The sequence below is a fragment of the Mytilus edulis genome, chromosome 13, assembly GCF_963676685.1.
Source record: "Mytilus edulis chromosome 13, xbMytEdul2.2, whole genome shotgun sequence".
Taxonomy (NCBI): Eukaryota; Metazoa; Mollusca; class Bivalvia; order Mytilida; family Mytilidae; genus Mytilus; species Mytilus edulis.
Window position 1 is genome coordinate 62,246,077 of NC_092356.1, and position 15,701 is coordinate 62,261,777.

General features: G+C 31.4%; 1 protein-coding gene across 1 annotated transcript in view; it reads right to left on the reverse strand.

Moving 5' to 3' along the window:
• LOC139502108 (uncharacterized) overlaps window positions 1–15,701 on the reverse strand; it is a 43,880-nt gene that overhangs the window by 24,133 nt on the left and 4,046 nt on the right. The window contains exons 2-6 of the mRNA XM_071291474.1: window positions 10,210–10,280; window positions 7,883–9,250; window positions 6,904–7,347; window positions 4,757–4,821; window positions 1,090–1,326 (exon numbers count right to left, since the gene is read on the reverse strand). Of these exons, the coding sequence (XP_071147575.1) occupies window positions 1,090–1,326; window positions 4,757–4,821; window positions 6,904–7,347; window positions 7,883–9,250; window positions 10,210–10,252 (2,157 nt within the window). The 5' untranslated portion in view covers window positions 10,253–10,280. The remainder of the gene's footprint in view (window positions 1–1,089; window positions 1,327–4,756; window positions 4,822–6,903; window positions 7,348–7,882; window positions 9,251–10,209; window positions 10,281–15,701) is intronic.

Here is a 15,701-nt window from a genome sequence, read left to right on the forward strand (position 1 = left end):
GTCTGCTTTGACACCCATTTTTATAAACCTGCTGGGCGACCTGCTTTTACAAGATCGAATACTCCCATAACATATTAATCAATTGAATTCTGCTGCTAAAATTGTTTGCCACATGTTGACATAATTAAATCGATGTTAATAAAATGCTATCGTAAACAGCATTCTTATCCGGACTTTAAAACGTTTTGACAACAAACTATGAAAAATTATAGTTGCCTTAATCGGTAACAGAAACTTTTCCGGAAATATCGATTTTTATTGTATTTTCCTGAATTGGGAATTCATTTTCATGTACATTTTTTTGGGGCCACTGGCCGATTTAAGGGCCGCTAAGCGGCCCTAAACTATATAGTGGAATTATCCCTGGCATGCTAAATAAAGCAAGTGTAACGATTATCATTTATGTTCACTTTCAAAAATTAAAAAGGTAAAAAATTAAAATGCCGATTATTTTCTGTGAATTTGATAAACAAAACTAATCTTGGAAATGAGTCTGGAATTGCTCGTTTTAGTATTTTGCAAAACACTGGTTTTCATTTTGTCTTCAAAATCGAAAGAAACATTAGTGATGTCTGAGAAATTCATTGTTTTGAGTTATTAAAATCATTTCATTTTTAAACTGTTGCCTTCCCTTAATTGCTGTGGAACAATTTTAGAAAAATTCATGAAGTAAATGTGATGCAAACAGTTAAACAAGTTCGTTGAAGCTACGAGTAAGAGCATACTCATGCAGTAATGTGATTTTAACAATCTTTTTTTGAAAAAGGGCACCAACTTTTAAGTTATCTCAAAATGACCGAAATAAGGTGAAACAATTTCTGGATCCTTGCTTTACAATGAAGTGTGCCATTAATGGTGTTTATCACCAACAATCATTCTTTCCAGAACAATCATTTCTTATTCCTAAATGTTTTTAAGGAGAAAAACTGGATTTAAACCGAATGAACAGTGTATCCTTATTGTCAGGCAAAAGATCAAATGTTCTACCAGTAATTAAAACTATATAAATATTCGGGTATATATCATGACTTGCAAAATTCAATTTTGGCTTTGCATTTGATAAGATATGAATGTGTTTTAAAAGCTTACTTCAATGGAAAGGTTACCAGAGGATATCCAATGTGTATACAATGCTACATGAAATATCTTTTTGCATTTCAATTTTCCAGCATTTGTGACTGCTAAATCTCCAATATCAATGCCTTTTTTATGGTCTTTATCACATTCCTGTTGAATGGATGGTCCTCCTTTTCCCACTAGCTGCTTTGATACATATCCATTCTGTAACTTCAATGTTGTACTTACTGAGTTTACAATTATGTCCACCTAAAAGAAAAATAAACATGTATGACTTTGCTTTACAAATAAACCGTTGTATATCATTGCACTTTCTCATAAGTGTCACTTAATCCCAGCCAGTTCTCACAAAGTCCAACAACTTGAATACTTTAATAAAATGTTAAAACAATCAGGAAAATGAATTACAAAATCTTGAACAACATTCTTATTTGGCATTTAAATTCACAAAGTTCACATTATAAGGAAGCTTAATAACTTGGTGTTGTCTTGTTGAGTATGAGACAGACAAATACAACCATGGTCAATTGACGCTTAAACACACAGACAGTACAGCATTAGGCTCCCTACTATATTTGGCAGGATATAAAAATTTCGATTTGGATATATATGTAAACTTCTTTCATGATGACATGGTTGCAATTATATAGGTTGTCATAATGTATTAATGCATTTGCGCTAAAAGTAGGTTTACTCTAATTATACTGGTTGCAATATATAGGTTGTCATGTCTGAAAGCTTAAAACAATTTTTAGAACCAACTTTTGATAAAATTGTTTTATTTTAAAAGCTTTCTGATATGACAACCTATATATTGCAATCAGTATAATCAGAGTAAACCTACTTTTAGCACAAATTTATTAAAACACAAAATAGTTTGTTTTATATTTCCACTGTATTCCCACCAGAAAATTTGATCAGAATTGTTATTGGACATTCATGGTTTTTCCATTGGGATTACATCATTGGAATACAATTATTTCCAATTGAACAATCACTGTTTTTAACTGGAATACCTGTTAATAATAATTCTATTGGAAGTTGTAACAATCTACCAATGGAATACCAAGTGATATCAATTATTATTGAATAATTCAATATTCTTACATGGTGGTATAGGGCTTTCAAGGTTGACAAATATTACACATTTGTCCTATTAAAATTAACATAATTCATGGAAGCCATAGCTTTGTTTTGGGCATTTCAATTCATATTCTACCACTCGCTTTTGCATGGGATAGAATAATCAAACATAAATGCAAAACCCTTTAGTAAATGAAAACAAATCTTCAGCTGCCATGAATTACTTCTTAAATATATTTTCGCAAGTACTTATTTTCATGATTTTGGTAATACTGCTGATGAACTCGTGTATATTAATTTGTGATAATTCAAAAAATTCAGAACATAAGTAACAGACTTTTTTATAATTCTTAAAATTTTCATTAATAAGGTCTTCAGTTGTTTAACAATATCATGGATATGAAACAAAATAGACAAAGACAAATGTTTTAAAAAAATAAATTACATATAAACTTCCATTATTATAGAAGATTTCACATAAACGAATACATATATAGCTGAATTTTTAGTTCAGTCTAGGTGGCTGAAGGGTCTAGAGGACAGGACACAGTGCAGGTGGTGTTGTAACAACAACAATAGCATTATACGAACCCAAAAAAAGTTTTGAGTCATATAAAAATAAATATATGCATTGTTTATTATGAGTTATTTGTTTAGTTTGGCTGATGCCTTATTGATGTATAACAAAGCTCCTCGGCCTAGCCAAGATCAGATGTGCATTTCATATTGGGTCTATGTTATAGGCTTGTAAAGACAAGAAGATAAACTTTACATAAGTAATACATCTTTGAACTGAAGAAGATAATGTAGGGCTTCACAATGAATATCAAATATCATGTATAGGTGTTACCGTTTTGAAAAAAACCACTAAAATACACGCTGAAAATGGGCAAAATTTCACGTTATGTTGTTTCATTTAAAATTTCGCTGTTTTTATCAATTGATAGTTAATAAGTGAACTTAATTTGAACTACATTATTGGTTCATTGCTATAGACAATTTATTCATCTTTCTTTTACTGTTTGTTGCAACAAAAAATCTTCAGTGATTACAAAGTTATGATAAAAAGTTGAATACTATGTGTTTGTTATGAAATTTTGTACTTTTGTTTTTAGCTTGCTCAGTGTAGTGATAAAAGAGAAAAATAAATCAAATTTATGCTATTATGTGTTTTGTTTTCTCTTCTAGTATATACATTATCAAAAACTACCTCATTTATCAAAATTGAAGTACCCTAGCTGGAGATATATGCCATCAAAGTTGGATATACAAATAAAGTGAAAAAATGTCTTGTCCGTAGACATGCATTCCCTAGTAAACTGGAAGCATAATAACATTAATGTTGCATTGCTAAGTTCCTGTTCTTTTGTAGATATGAAAACACTACTGACATTTTTTTCTACCATCTATTAATAGAGGAAAAAACTCAAAAATATGTCAGAATGTCTTGTCAGTAGACACATGTCTTGTCCGTAGGCATGTCTTTTTGTCAATATTGCTTGGCTTTATGGGGTCTTAATTAGTCCTATGTGTTGTTTAAACTTAGAAATATCTTTTTTTTAATAAATAAATGGTAATTTAAGTGTTCTCAATTTTTGTAAAATTACTTTACAGGAGTGGATTTTAAAAAGTGTATTTTTATATTTTCCAAAATTAAAAAACACTGCTAAAAACTTAATTAGTAACTTTTAATCTTAACTTTAACAATCATCTTTGAAAGCATTTAATTGAATATCAATAAAATGTCTTGTCCGTAGACATTATCAAAATGTATTTGTTTCCATTTTCCTGGAAGTTAAGCATCATTTGATAGATAATCCTGATAAAATGTATGTTTTTTTTTCAAGATTACACTTTCAGCTATATCAAAATTAGGTTTTAATAATGCATTTCATTAAATTTGAATACAATGTCTTGTCCGTAGACAAAACATATAAATTGTATTGCTAAGTTTGATTGTTTATTGTAAGAATATGCATCAAGTTATTTTAATGTTCTATACACCAAAAGAAAGGGTTCTTTTGGAAGTTTTGTTATTTATAGATAATTTTAGATACAGTTTTATCAGATAAGATTAATGATCAAAGAAAGCTACTGTTGTTTGAAATAACTGTGAGTCAAACATGTTCTTGTTATTTTTTTTTCAATTAAAATGTTTGATATTCAATAGTTCTAAACATATTTTGTTGTCTTTGTCATTGACCAAAAATCTGTCACTGGTGACCATGTCTTGAAGGCAACCATTAAAGAAAATTATACAGTTTTTAAACACCATTTATTTAATAAAAATATTAAATATTTCTTTCAAAAACTCCATGTAATTATAAAAATGCTTCCAGTGTTCATGGTGTTAGCCTAACGATGGCAATTTTTCATAATTTAAACCATTTTTGAACCAAAATATCAAAAGAGTTTTTCCCTGAGGTGATACTCATTTTTGACTTCATGTGAAACACAAAATGCACATCTGATTGTGGCTAGGCCATCCTATGAATCCTTTTAGTCCTACCAATCAATATTCTCTGTCTGTTTGTCCTGCATGTTTTTCACCTTTTTTTTCAGAAAAATAATTTATATCTAATAAATAAAATCTCACCTTGTTATCATAATCAACTATGGATCCCCTTTCTACTGTTATGCTGATAGCTGATTCTGTAGATTCTTAAATCAAACAACAGACTTTATTTATTTAGGTTAGTTAGAAAAAAATATATATACTTATCTATGATATATACAATATATGTACATTGTCAGAAAATATGAAATTTATTTGTATGAGATTTAGAAACAGGACGAAAAGCGAGGCTCTGCTTTTAATTATCCTGAAATTTATACCCAACACTTAAAACTTTTGTTGTCAAATGTTAATCATTGTCTCTAATTTTTCACTGAAATCTACAGTTTAAATGCGGACCGCGGAGATGACCCCAAAAATGAACTGTTTTGCGAAAAGAAAAATCCACATTACCCGTACTCAACATGAAAGCGGGGTGACAGAAGACTTTATTCATTATCATACATGTACAAATAAAGCAAAAATTTATTTGTATGCCTGTTATTTGTACAATAGATGGCTGATTGCAGGATATAAGAATGTAATTGTATGTAGATGATATACTTAATTCAGTGTTGTATTTAATGTTTTTGTTCATTGTTTTGTTTATCTAGATTCCTTATTTGAATTGTTTTGCATTTGCCATTTATTTCTTAATATTAATTGCTTTGCAGAATTGGATTGTTGAAGGCTGTATCATGTGTATGAAGACCCAAATATTTGCTAACATCTATGTCATTAGTCTCTGGTTGAGAGTTGTCTTATTGGCAATAATACCACATCATCTTATAGTTATATAATTGTATGTACTATAAGAAAAAGTTTACTGGTAATTGTTTGTATTTTTACAATGAAAAGATAATCAAAAAAGAATGTGTCCTCAGTACACGAATGCCCCACTCGCACTATCATTTTCCATGTTCAGTGGACCGTGAAATTGGGGTAAAAACTCTAATTTGGCATTAAAATTAGAAAGATCATATCATAGAGAACATGTGTACTAAGTTTGAAGTCGATTGGTCTTCAACTTCATCAAAAACTACCTTGACCAAAAACTTTAACCTGGAGCGGGACAGACGGACGAACAGACAGACGGACGGACGGACGGACGGACGGACGAACGGACGGACGAACGGACACACAGACCAGAAAACATAATGCCCCTCTACTATCGTAGGTGGGGCATAAAAACTCAATCTGGTAACTACTTACTCTTTGTGTAATTAAATTCAGATTCAGACAATCAAAATGACAGGGTGAATGAGTACTTTTACATTGCTGTTAGATGTTCAATGATAATTTTATATACAAATAACCAGGAGAACATGTTAATGAAATAAGAATATGAATCCTCCTGTGTACTAGAATAGCTCACTGAGCCAGACTTTTTAAGTCCTAATAAAATAATTCACAAGGTAACAGTTTGCATGAAGACACCCTACCTAGACACATTTTTTTTAATTCTGGGCCAACTTGCCTTTTCTTGAGCCATTACTACATGATGTGTGCTTAGCAAAGAAGCAGAAATACTGATTTACAAGTATTAATTTATTTTAAGACGACCATTCTACCAAACATCCAAAGGACCATAGAGGCTGTACATAAATTTTCTTTGTCTCTCTTTCTGTTGGCTTGTCATTTGGAATAAACTTGACACAGGTACTTGTTTCACCTTAAATTTTGAAAATGGTGATAGTAAATTGCAAATGTTTAAATTAGAATTGCAATACTTTGAAAAAAAAAGCAACATATAATGCCATCCAAGCTACTGTGGATTCATTTATTTTCGTGGTTATCAATTTCTGTGGATTGCTGAAAACTTTCATATTCATGGATATTTGACTTCGTGGTTTGCCTATCTCTATATACAAAGCCTATTGAAAATATGCTATTCCGCCTGTTGAACATTTGAATTCGAGGTTCATCTGTACCCATGAAAATTGGTATCCAACGAATAATAATGAATCCACAGTATGCAAAGTTAGGAGTGGGACATGTAAAGTCTATTCATTATTTAACCATATATAAAGATCCAGAAGGGGGACCCATGCCTCCTGCCCCTTCTTAAGGGAATTCTAGATATGAAATTTTACAATGAGCTAACAGGGTGATTTAGACAAAGGGATGATATAATTCATACATGTTTACATTGTATATTACCATCAAATTTCCAATCAATATACAAATACCTTTGCCTTCCAAATGATCCAACACAACTGGAAACAAACTTTTATCTATTTGGACAGTATTAACAAGATAGTCATCAAGATTTTCAAACAACTCATCATTTTCTGCATAACAACACATCAGAATAGGAGACCTCAAACCTGCACTGCATCTCCATAAGTGTGATACTAGTGAAAATGAAAATGTTCTCCAGGCTGGCTTATCATCGTAATTTAAGTCCAATCCAAGGCTTTGGTAACCATTCTTCTGTAAATGATCAATTATTCTTTGTGCTAGTTTCTGAAGTGCTGATTCACTAACAACGCCTTTGTTTGTCTGATCTTGTACAGAAAGGTATACACAGCTACAATCTAAATTTCCAGTTTCATACAGAGGTATCATATCCCCAGCATTACACTTAGTTCCAGGCTTTTTCAAGAAATTCTGTTCAGAGCTATTATCCAATCCTAAAACAATGAACACGTCAAAAGGTTATACTTTTTTCTACATATTAGAATTTGGAGAAAGTTTTTATTTACAACTTATAAAGACTAGTATGACTAGACTCATACGCATGTTTTGGCCTGCACTTTTTTTTACTTTTTCAAGTAAAGAGCCTTTAATTCAGTGGCTGCCATATTGTTCATGTCTATCATATTTGTATTTCTTAAATTGTTGTTAAAAAAAACATATACAGTTGCTATTCTCAAAATATATTTTCAGTTTTCTTGTTTGAATGGTTTCACATTTAGCCTTGTAAGGGTCTTTTATAGATGATTACATGGTTAAGGTTTTCTCATTGTTGCTGTCTGTACAGTTACCATGCACTAACTACTTAAATCCATACCATTGAAATTTCAGTTGTCTCATTGATTGATTGATTGATTGGGGATTGTTTTACACCACTGGTCATTGCTATTGTTATAAGTTAGTGCTTTGTTTTATATAGAAATCAATTTGTTTGAAATTTAAATAAAATGAATTATAATTCGATCTTATTACCTGCATTTACAGAGATGGCACTTTTTCCAATTGGTTCTAACTGCTCTGTGACGGGACAAATCATGGCGTCCACATCTGCTAAATATAGCGGTCCTTTTAGACACAATATCTGCATCTTTGGACTTTCAGAACATATCACTAATCCTGACTTTAAGACTGGTTTCTTACACTTAATAACTTTGACCAAGCACTTTTTATCCTTTGCAAAAGATTGCCATGTACCATTCAAAAAGTGCTCTGGAATAGGAGCTTTACCACAACTAGCTAGTTCTGAGACGATAATAATTGATTCTAACAGCACAACCATTTCCTTCTTAACAGTATCCACATGCTTTTGTTTACCTTTCAAGACAATTTGCTTTCCAACTAAACTAAAATCAACATCCTTCTTGCAGAGGCTAAGAAACTTATCAGACAGGTATGTGTCAAGATATCTAATTTGTTGATTGTTCAGATCAATTCTTTCTTCAAATGATTTTTTATCTTCTTTAGAGTGAGGGGTAGATTCCTTTGCTTTTCCATCTTCTTCCAGGGCAGCTTTATGAGTTGAACCTCTTTTTCTTGGGGATTGAGGATTGTCTAAAGCCATTGCTTTAGCCTGCTGATTTGTAGATGGAGTTTTCTGGTTTTCAATAGCTACATTTTGTATTTGACTACCATCTGTATCTAGGTTCTTAGGAGATCTGGGAGGTCTTTTAACATCAAAGTATCTTTTACGAAGGTCAGTTGTCATTAAGACCTTTACTTTGCCTTTTTTATTAGGTTCAATAATGATTCTAGACTGCTCTTTTTCACAGAAGTCCTTAAACCATGGAAGCTCACTTTCATCTTTGGAAACTGTTTCTTCAGCAATGCATGCCATAATTTGTCCACTTATTTCCTTAGCTTCTTTTTCATTAAAAGAGTAAACATTCATCTTGCCTTGGTCAGCAACTAGAAGCACCTCCCATGATACAATACGTTTGGTGATGTCAAGTTTGTAGTAAATAAAATTAAGAGCATCATTCATAGTTAATATTTTAGTTTGGTTATTAGTTATGTTTATGCTTTTAGATTTTATATCCTGAATTCGTTGTTTCACTTTATCTTTAGCTGTTTTCACAGCTGTTGCACTAGGTCCCTTAAGCTCAATTACCTCATCAAAAACTTCAACTTGCACACCTTTTGGAATATCTTTCGCAAAAAAGTCTGTTTTTGCTAAGCACTCAATTTTCTTTTTTTTGAACTCAAGTCCAGCTTTTGTTAACTTATCTTCTTTTTCAACAGTTCCTTTTAGTCCTTTTTGCAAAGGAACACCAGGTGCTTGATTTTTAGCTGAACGTGCTCTGTTAGTAGCATTTCCTTGCATAGCATTGTCAGGTAATTCTACTAAAAAACAAAAAGAAGTAAATAATGTTGGTACATGTCAATAATGATCACAATTTTGCTCTAGATACTGTATTTTGAACATTATTAAGATTCTTTTCAAATTTCATACAATTCCATGAAGGTTTGACAAACTTATTGAAGACAGAAAAACTTAAACCTCAGAATGAATCTGAATGATAATTGTTATAAAAGAACAGAGTTCTAATGTCTCCCTCATTGCACTTTTTTTCATATTTCCAATGTATTATTTTATATAACAAAAAGTTGAAATTTTCATAAAATTAACATTTCCAAGTGGCATAACTCTTTAAAACAAGTTGATCTTCCACTATAATTATAGAATTAAATGGGATAATGCTGATTTGAAACTTTAGTACAAGTTTTATAAAAAAAAATCTGAGAAAAATTGTACACAAGATCTGAGGGACAGATATTTTGCTACAATATGGATGTTTTAAACAAAGATCATGTTCATGGGAATAAATTATCTTTTTGGATAAGGCTAATTACTAATTGTACCTAAAACTAATGTGTGAAAAACCTCTTTATATATATCAAATAAATCCATGCCAACATGTGAAGACTGTCATTAGAAAGAGTGACGTTAACGTTGTAATCAATATCTAAGAACTAAGTGTCAACGTTTTATCACACTATTTATCTATCAGAAGATCTTATACAAGATGAAAAATGATAATTTATTTTTACCAAACATGCAATTCAAAGGGCAATAACTCTTCTAAGCAGTGGACTGATAATTTCAGCTATGTGACTTATGTTTAAATCTTGTTTAGATGAATTTTTTTTAATGTATGCTTTTCTTTAGACACTTACATATGTGGCATAACTAATATGTCTGATAGTGTATGGATTTTTTGTCATTGCTCATTAAGGTGAGATAACTAATGTGGCTGAGTTAGCTTAATTATAATTGTAGTTTTCTAAAAACAAAAACTTACTTTTCGCAACAGAAGGTGTAAAAGGTTGTCCTTTACCTGCCATATTAGACTTTCTTCACTGAAAAGGCATTCTGAAAAAAATACCTGATTTGTAACATTGTTGGTAAATAAAATCAAATTGTCATGTCAATTTGGGAAAAAAAGTATTGACCTTTTACCTTGCAGTTTATAACAAGTAAGATAAGCATATATTTATTTTCTATATAATTCCCAATATTAAGTCCACAATTTAAAAAATTTCTGTATCTTATCCTTATCCTATTTTTTTCTGAACTTACACATACTACAGTAATATGAATATTGAAAGTCCCAAAGTGCTCATATATTTCATCAGCTGCTTTTTAACAATAGTCAATATATATATATATATACAAACTGTAGAAACACTAATTTTCGAGAGGTTCCTGGGTTTGTCTCTATATAAGATTTCATGGGGATTTTATTTCGTGGTTTCCAATAAATGGAAGTGATATTATATGAAGGTTAAATTTTCATGGATGTATTCTCTCTAGGAAGAAACCAAATAAAATCATCCAGGAAAATTTCTGCTTATATATCTAATAGAATAAAGGAAGACATCGCCGCATTTTATGTGTCAAACAAACCAACCGTAAGGGTGTCCGATTCGCACATTGTCTGCAGTGTTCCTTTTATAAAAGTTTTTTTTCAAAAGAAAATCAAGACAAAATAATACATTTCAGTAACATTTAATAAACACAAGGGACTCTGTCACTCAATACACAAATAAACGAAAAAAGAGCGATACGACCTTGTAGAAAGAAAAAAAAAGCAGAAAAAAAGGGGGTTGGGGTGGGGGGTATTCAGGTGGTACCGTTTTGGTATACAATAACAGCCTCTTGAAAATTCCAACAAAAGAATATAACTGATTGCATGTTGTTATCTCTTCATTTTTTCATATTAGTTATGTATTTGAAATAAAATTGACTGCTGTGCACTCGATATGGTTGAACAAGAACCTGTCTTCTGACATATGTTATTTTTTTTTCTCATTCACTTAGTAAAATATAAAACCCAAGAAGAAACAAGAAACTAATAGGAGAGGACTGCATTTTGATTTGAAATATAATATATATTGCCATTATTAGCTGCTTTTTCTTTGTTTTTGCATTAAAAAAATATACTTTAGTCACTTTATCCATTTTGAAATACAAAACGCATGTAACCATGGTAACTGTATCATGTGTATTCACGAAAACTATAAACATGATGAAAGGAAACTATGAGTAGTCTTTGCACACGCAAAAATCGTAATATGCATACCCTGTGTTTAATTCTCCATGTAGCATTACATGTTGTTTACCTTTATTTGTACTTTCTTTTTGTCTATCTTTTTGTTGAAGTTGAGATACTGTTTAACATGTTTAAAGTGGCAAACATGTAGGATATATTTTAATGTTAAAAAGTTTATTCACAAAACAATTTTCATACTGGATGAAATTAAATCTTTGCTTGCTTTTTCTTTTGTTTTACCCTTTTCAATGTGTTAAACAATGTTTTAAGTAAGATATAAGCCTATAACAGTCTATTCTGTAAAATATTGAACAGAATGGACTGTTATTGGCTTATATCCCTTTCATATATATCATTAAATGTCTTGCCTCCTTCTGAAGCATGCAGCAATTTCTTTTCATTAAGTTTACAGGTCAACTTAATTTTAGCCAATGCTGTCCTTAGGTTCAAGGTTGGTTTGAAGGTACGGGAGGTATCAGGGCAAATGGTTTCCGAATCCGGCAATTCGTTATTTTCTAATTTCTGGATGTCGGGATTTAAGTTTATTTAAATTTGGGACCTCAGGATTTCTTTTTTTTTAGACCGAATAATCTGTCTCTTGTGTGGGTAAATTTGTCATTTCATATTTTCTTTTCATCATTTGGCTATTTATATATTTTTTTTTTTTTTTTAAATAGCCAAATGATGAAAAGAAAATATGAAATGACAAGTGTACCTACACAAGAGACAGATTATTTGGTCTACATTTTTTTAAGCCCAGGATTTCGGGATCAGGACCCCTCCTACCCCAATGTTTGTTCGCACTGAGTTTGTTCACCCTGATAGTTCCCCAGGTAGCACAAAAACATTTTATTGATATTTTAAAATATATTGCAAAATGTCAACAAAACATCATTCAAAAACATGTTTTTGACGTGATATATCTGGCTTTAGGGAGCTACCATTTGATTTTTATGGGGGGGCTAGGATGAAAAATTTTGTCCTGCATTTTTTTTTAGCTGTAATCTCTGTCCTGCCTTTTTATTTTTCACTCTAATCGGTCCTGCCTTTTTTTTTTAGTTTATCCTGACTTTTTTTTTACCTAAATTGTCGTCCTGACTTTTTTTTTTTGCAAGTGTCACATCCTGCCTTTTTTTTTTACTCAAAACTCCTGTCCTGCCTATTTTTTTTTAAATTTCATCCTAGCCCCCCCATAAAAATCAAATGGTAGCTCCCTTCATGTGAATAGCATATTTTCTGGAAATATTTGTTCTGAATGTTTAAAGAGCATTATTGTTAAATATCTTTATTTTATATTGAAATTAAAGAACCTTAGTGAGCGCGCTAACATACCCCACGTCCCCACATTGTCATTGGAGAAATAAAATAAGCATGAGAAAAAAAAATTGTATAAGAAAAAAAAATTGAATCATAATTTCCTGTCGATATGCACATCTACATAGTATGTCCTTATTATCTGAAAAGGTTTCATGAAATTCTGTTGTGTGGTTTGAGAGGAGTTGCGATGACAAAAGGTTGCAGTAGTATATTGGGCAAATAAGTTCAAAGGGGCGTAACTCCTGGAAAAAATTGAATCATAATTTCCTGTAGATATGCACATCTACGTAGTATGTCCTTATTATCTGAAAAGGTTTCATGTAATTCTGTTGTGTGGTTTGAGAGGAGTTGCGATGACAAAAGGTTGCAGTAGTATATTGGGCAAATAAGTTCAAAGGGGCGTAACTCCTGGAAAAAAAATTGAATCGTAATTTCCTGGCGATATGTACATCTACGTAGTATGTCCTTATTATCTGAAAAGGTTTCATGAAATTCTGTTGTGTGGTTTGAGAGGAGTTGCGATGACAAAAGGTTGCAGTAGTATATTGGGCAAATAAGTTCAAAGGGGCGTAACTCCTGGAAAAAAAATTAAATCGTAATTTCCTGTCGATATGCACAACTACATAGTATGTCCTTATTATCTAAAAAGATTTCGTGAAATTCTGTTGTGTGGTTTGAGAGGAGTTGCGATGACAAACTGTTGCAGTAGTACATTAAAGTAAATAAGTTCAAAGGGGCGTAACTCCTAGAAAAAAAATTGAATCGCAATTTCCCGTCGATATGCACAACTACATAGTCATAGTATGTCCTTATTATCTGAAAAGGTTTCGTGAAATTCTGTTGTGTGGTTTGAGAGGAGTTGCGATGACAAGAAACAGGACTGACTGACGGACTGACGGACGACGGTACGACTGACGGACGGACGGACGGGTCAAAAACATTATACCCTCCCCAACCCGTTGCATGGGGTATAATAACATAATTTTGATATTATTCAGTGTCAATTGAAAATATCCAGACAACATATATCTCAAACATCTGGACAAAATATTCTTCTCATGTCTAGGATATGTTTTATGGATGTCTACCAAATGGTTTTTGTCGAGCCTTCGACTTTAGTCGAAAAAGCGAGACTTAGCGATCCTACATCCGTCGTCGTCGGCGGCGTCCACAAATATTCACTCTGTGGTTAAAGTTTTTGAAATTTTAATAACTTTCTTAAACTATACTGAATTTCTACCAAACTTGGACAGCAGCTTGTTTATGATCATAAGAAAGTATCCAGAAGTAAATTTTGTAAAAATAAAATTCCATTTTTTCCGTATTTTACTTATAAATGGACTTAGTTTTTCTGCGAGGAAACATTACATTCACTCTGTGGTTAAAGTTTTTAAAATTTTAATAACTTTCATAAACTATCCTTGATTTGTACCAAACTTGGATAGAAGCTTGTTTATGATCATAAGATAGTATCAAGAAGAAAATTTTGTGAAAATAAATTTCCGCTTTTCCGTATTTTACTTATAAGTGGACTTAGTTTTTCTGTGAGGAAACATTACATTCACTCTGTGGTTAAAGTTTTTAAAATTTTAATTACTTTCATAAACTATCCTTGATTTGTACCAAACTTGAACAGAAGCTTGTTTATGATCATAAGATAGTATCAAGAAGAAAAATTTGTAAAAATAAATTTCCACTTTTCCGTATTTTACTTATAAATGGACTTAGTTTTTTTGCCAGAAATAAAACATTCACTCTGTGGTTTAAGTTTTTAAAATCTTTATAATGTTCTTAAACTATCCTGGATTTCTACCAAACTTTGACAAAAGCTTGTTTCTGATTATAAGATATTATTCAGAAGTAAATTTTGTAAAAAAAAAAAAATCACTTTTTCCGTATTTTACTTATAAATGGACTTAGTTTTTCTTCCAGTTAACATTACATACAGTCTGCAGTTAAAGTTTATAAAACATTTATTAGATTCATAAACTATCCTGGATTTTTTACCAAACTTGGAAGCTTCTTTCAAACTAAAGACAGTATCGAGAGGGAAATTTTTATTGATGTTTTTCCTCATTTTTGTTGAGTCTGCGATTAACAGCAAAAGTAGGCAAGACACTGGGTTCCGTGGAACCCTTACGAATTTTTTTAAATACAGTCTGTCAACCATATACCCATTTTATTGAAAAGATGATGCATTAAATTGAATGATTATAAGTGAACTCATAAAATGTACTGGTAAATATTATATTAGTAAGATATATATTCAGTACATACACATCTGTTAATTGGAGAGCAAGTAAATTTACTGGTATTAATTTCTTTTGCAATCACATGAAAAAAATGAAAGTATATTCAAATTGTATTTGTTGTTTTGGGCTGGTTTTAAATATTTTTTGTTTGTGCATAAAATTATTCAATCATTTAGGTAAATACATTTAAAATACTACACAGATTTGAAAATGTTAGATAAAGAGAATGAAGAGCACATTTTTTTTGTTAGAACATTGGAATGATATAAAAAATAAATTTTCAATTATGTGGTATAAAGGGGGGAGATAAGTACCTAATAGGTTGGCATATTGTTGGCACAATGTTGGCTTATATATTTCTTTATTGGCATGATATTTTTTTTATAAACACTGTTTTAAAAACTTTGAATTAGGCAAATTACAAAGAATTGTCTAGTTCTAGGCACAGATTATCGTAGTCCTATTCAGAGGCGGATTTAGGGGGGGGGCCAGGGGGCCCGGGCCCCCCCTTTTTGGAAAAAAATTTGGTTGCTTATATAGGGAATCACTGAAGCGTGACTGGAGTGGGCCCCCTCTTAGGTCAGTCAGTGGGCCCCCACTTATGAAAATTTCTGGATCCGCCACTGCTATTTGGTATGACTCTGGTATGACTTTATCTTTTGATTTTTTACT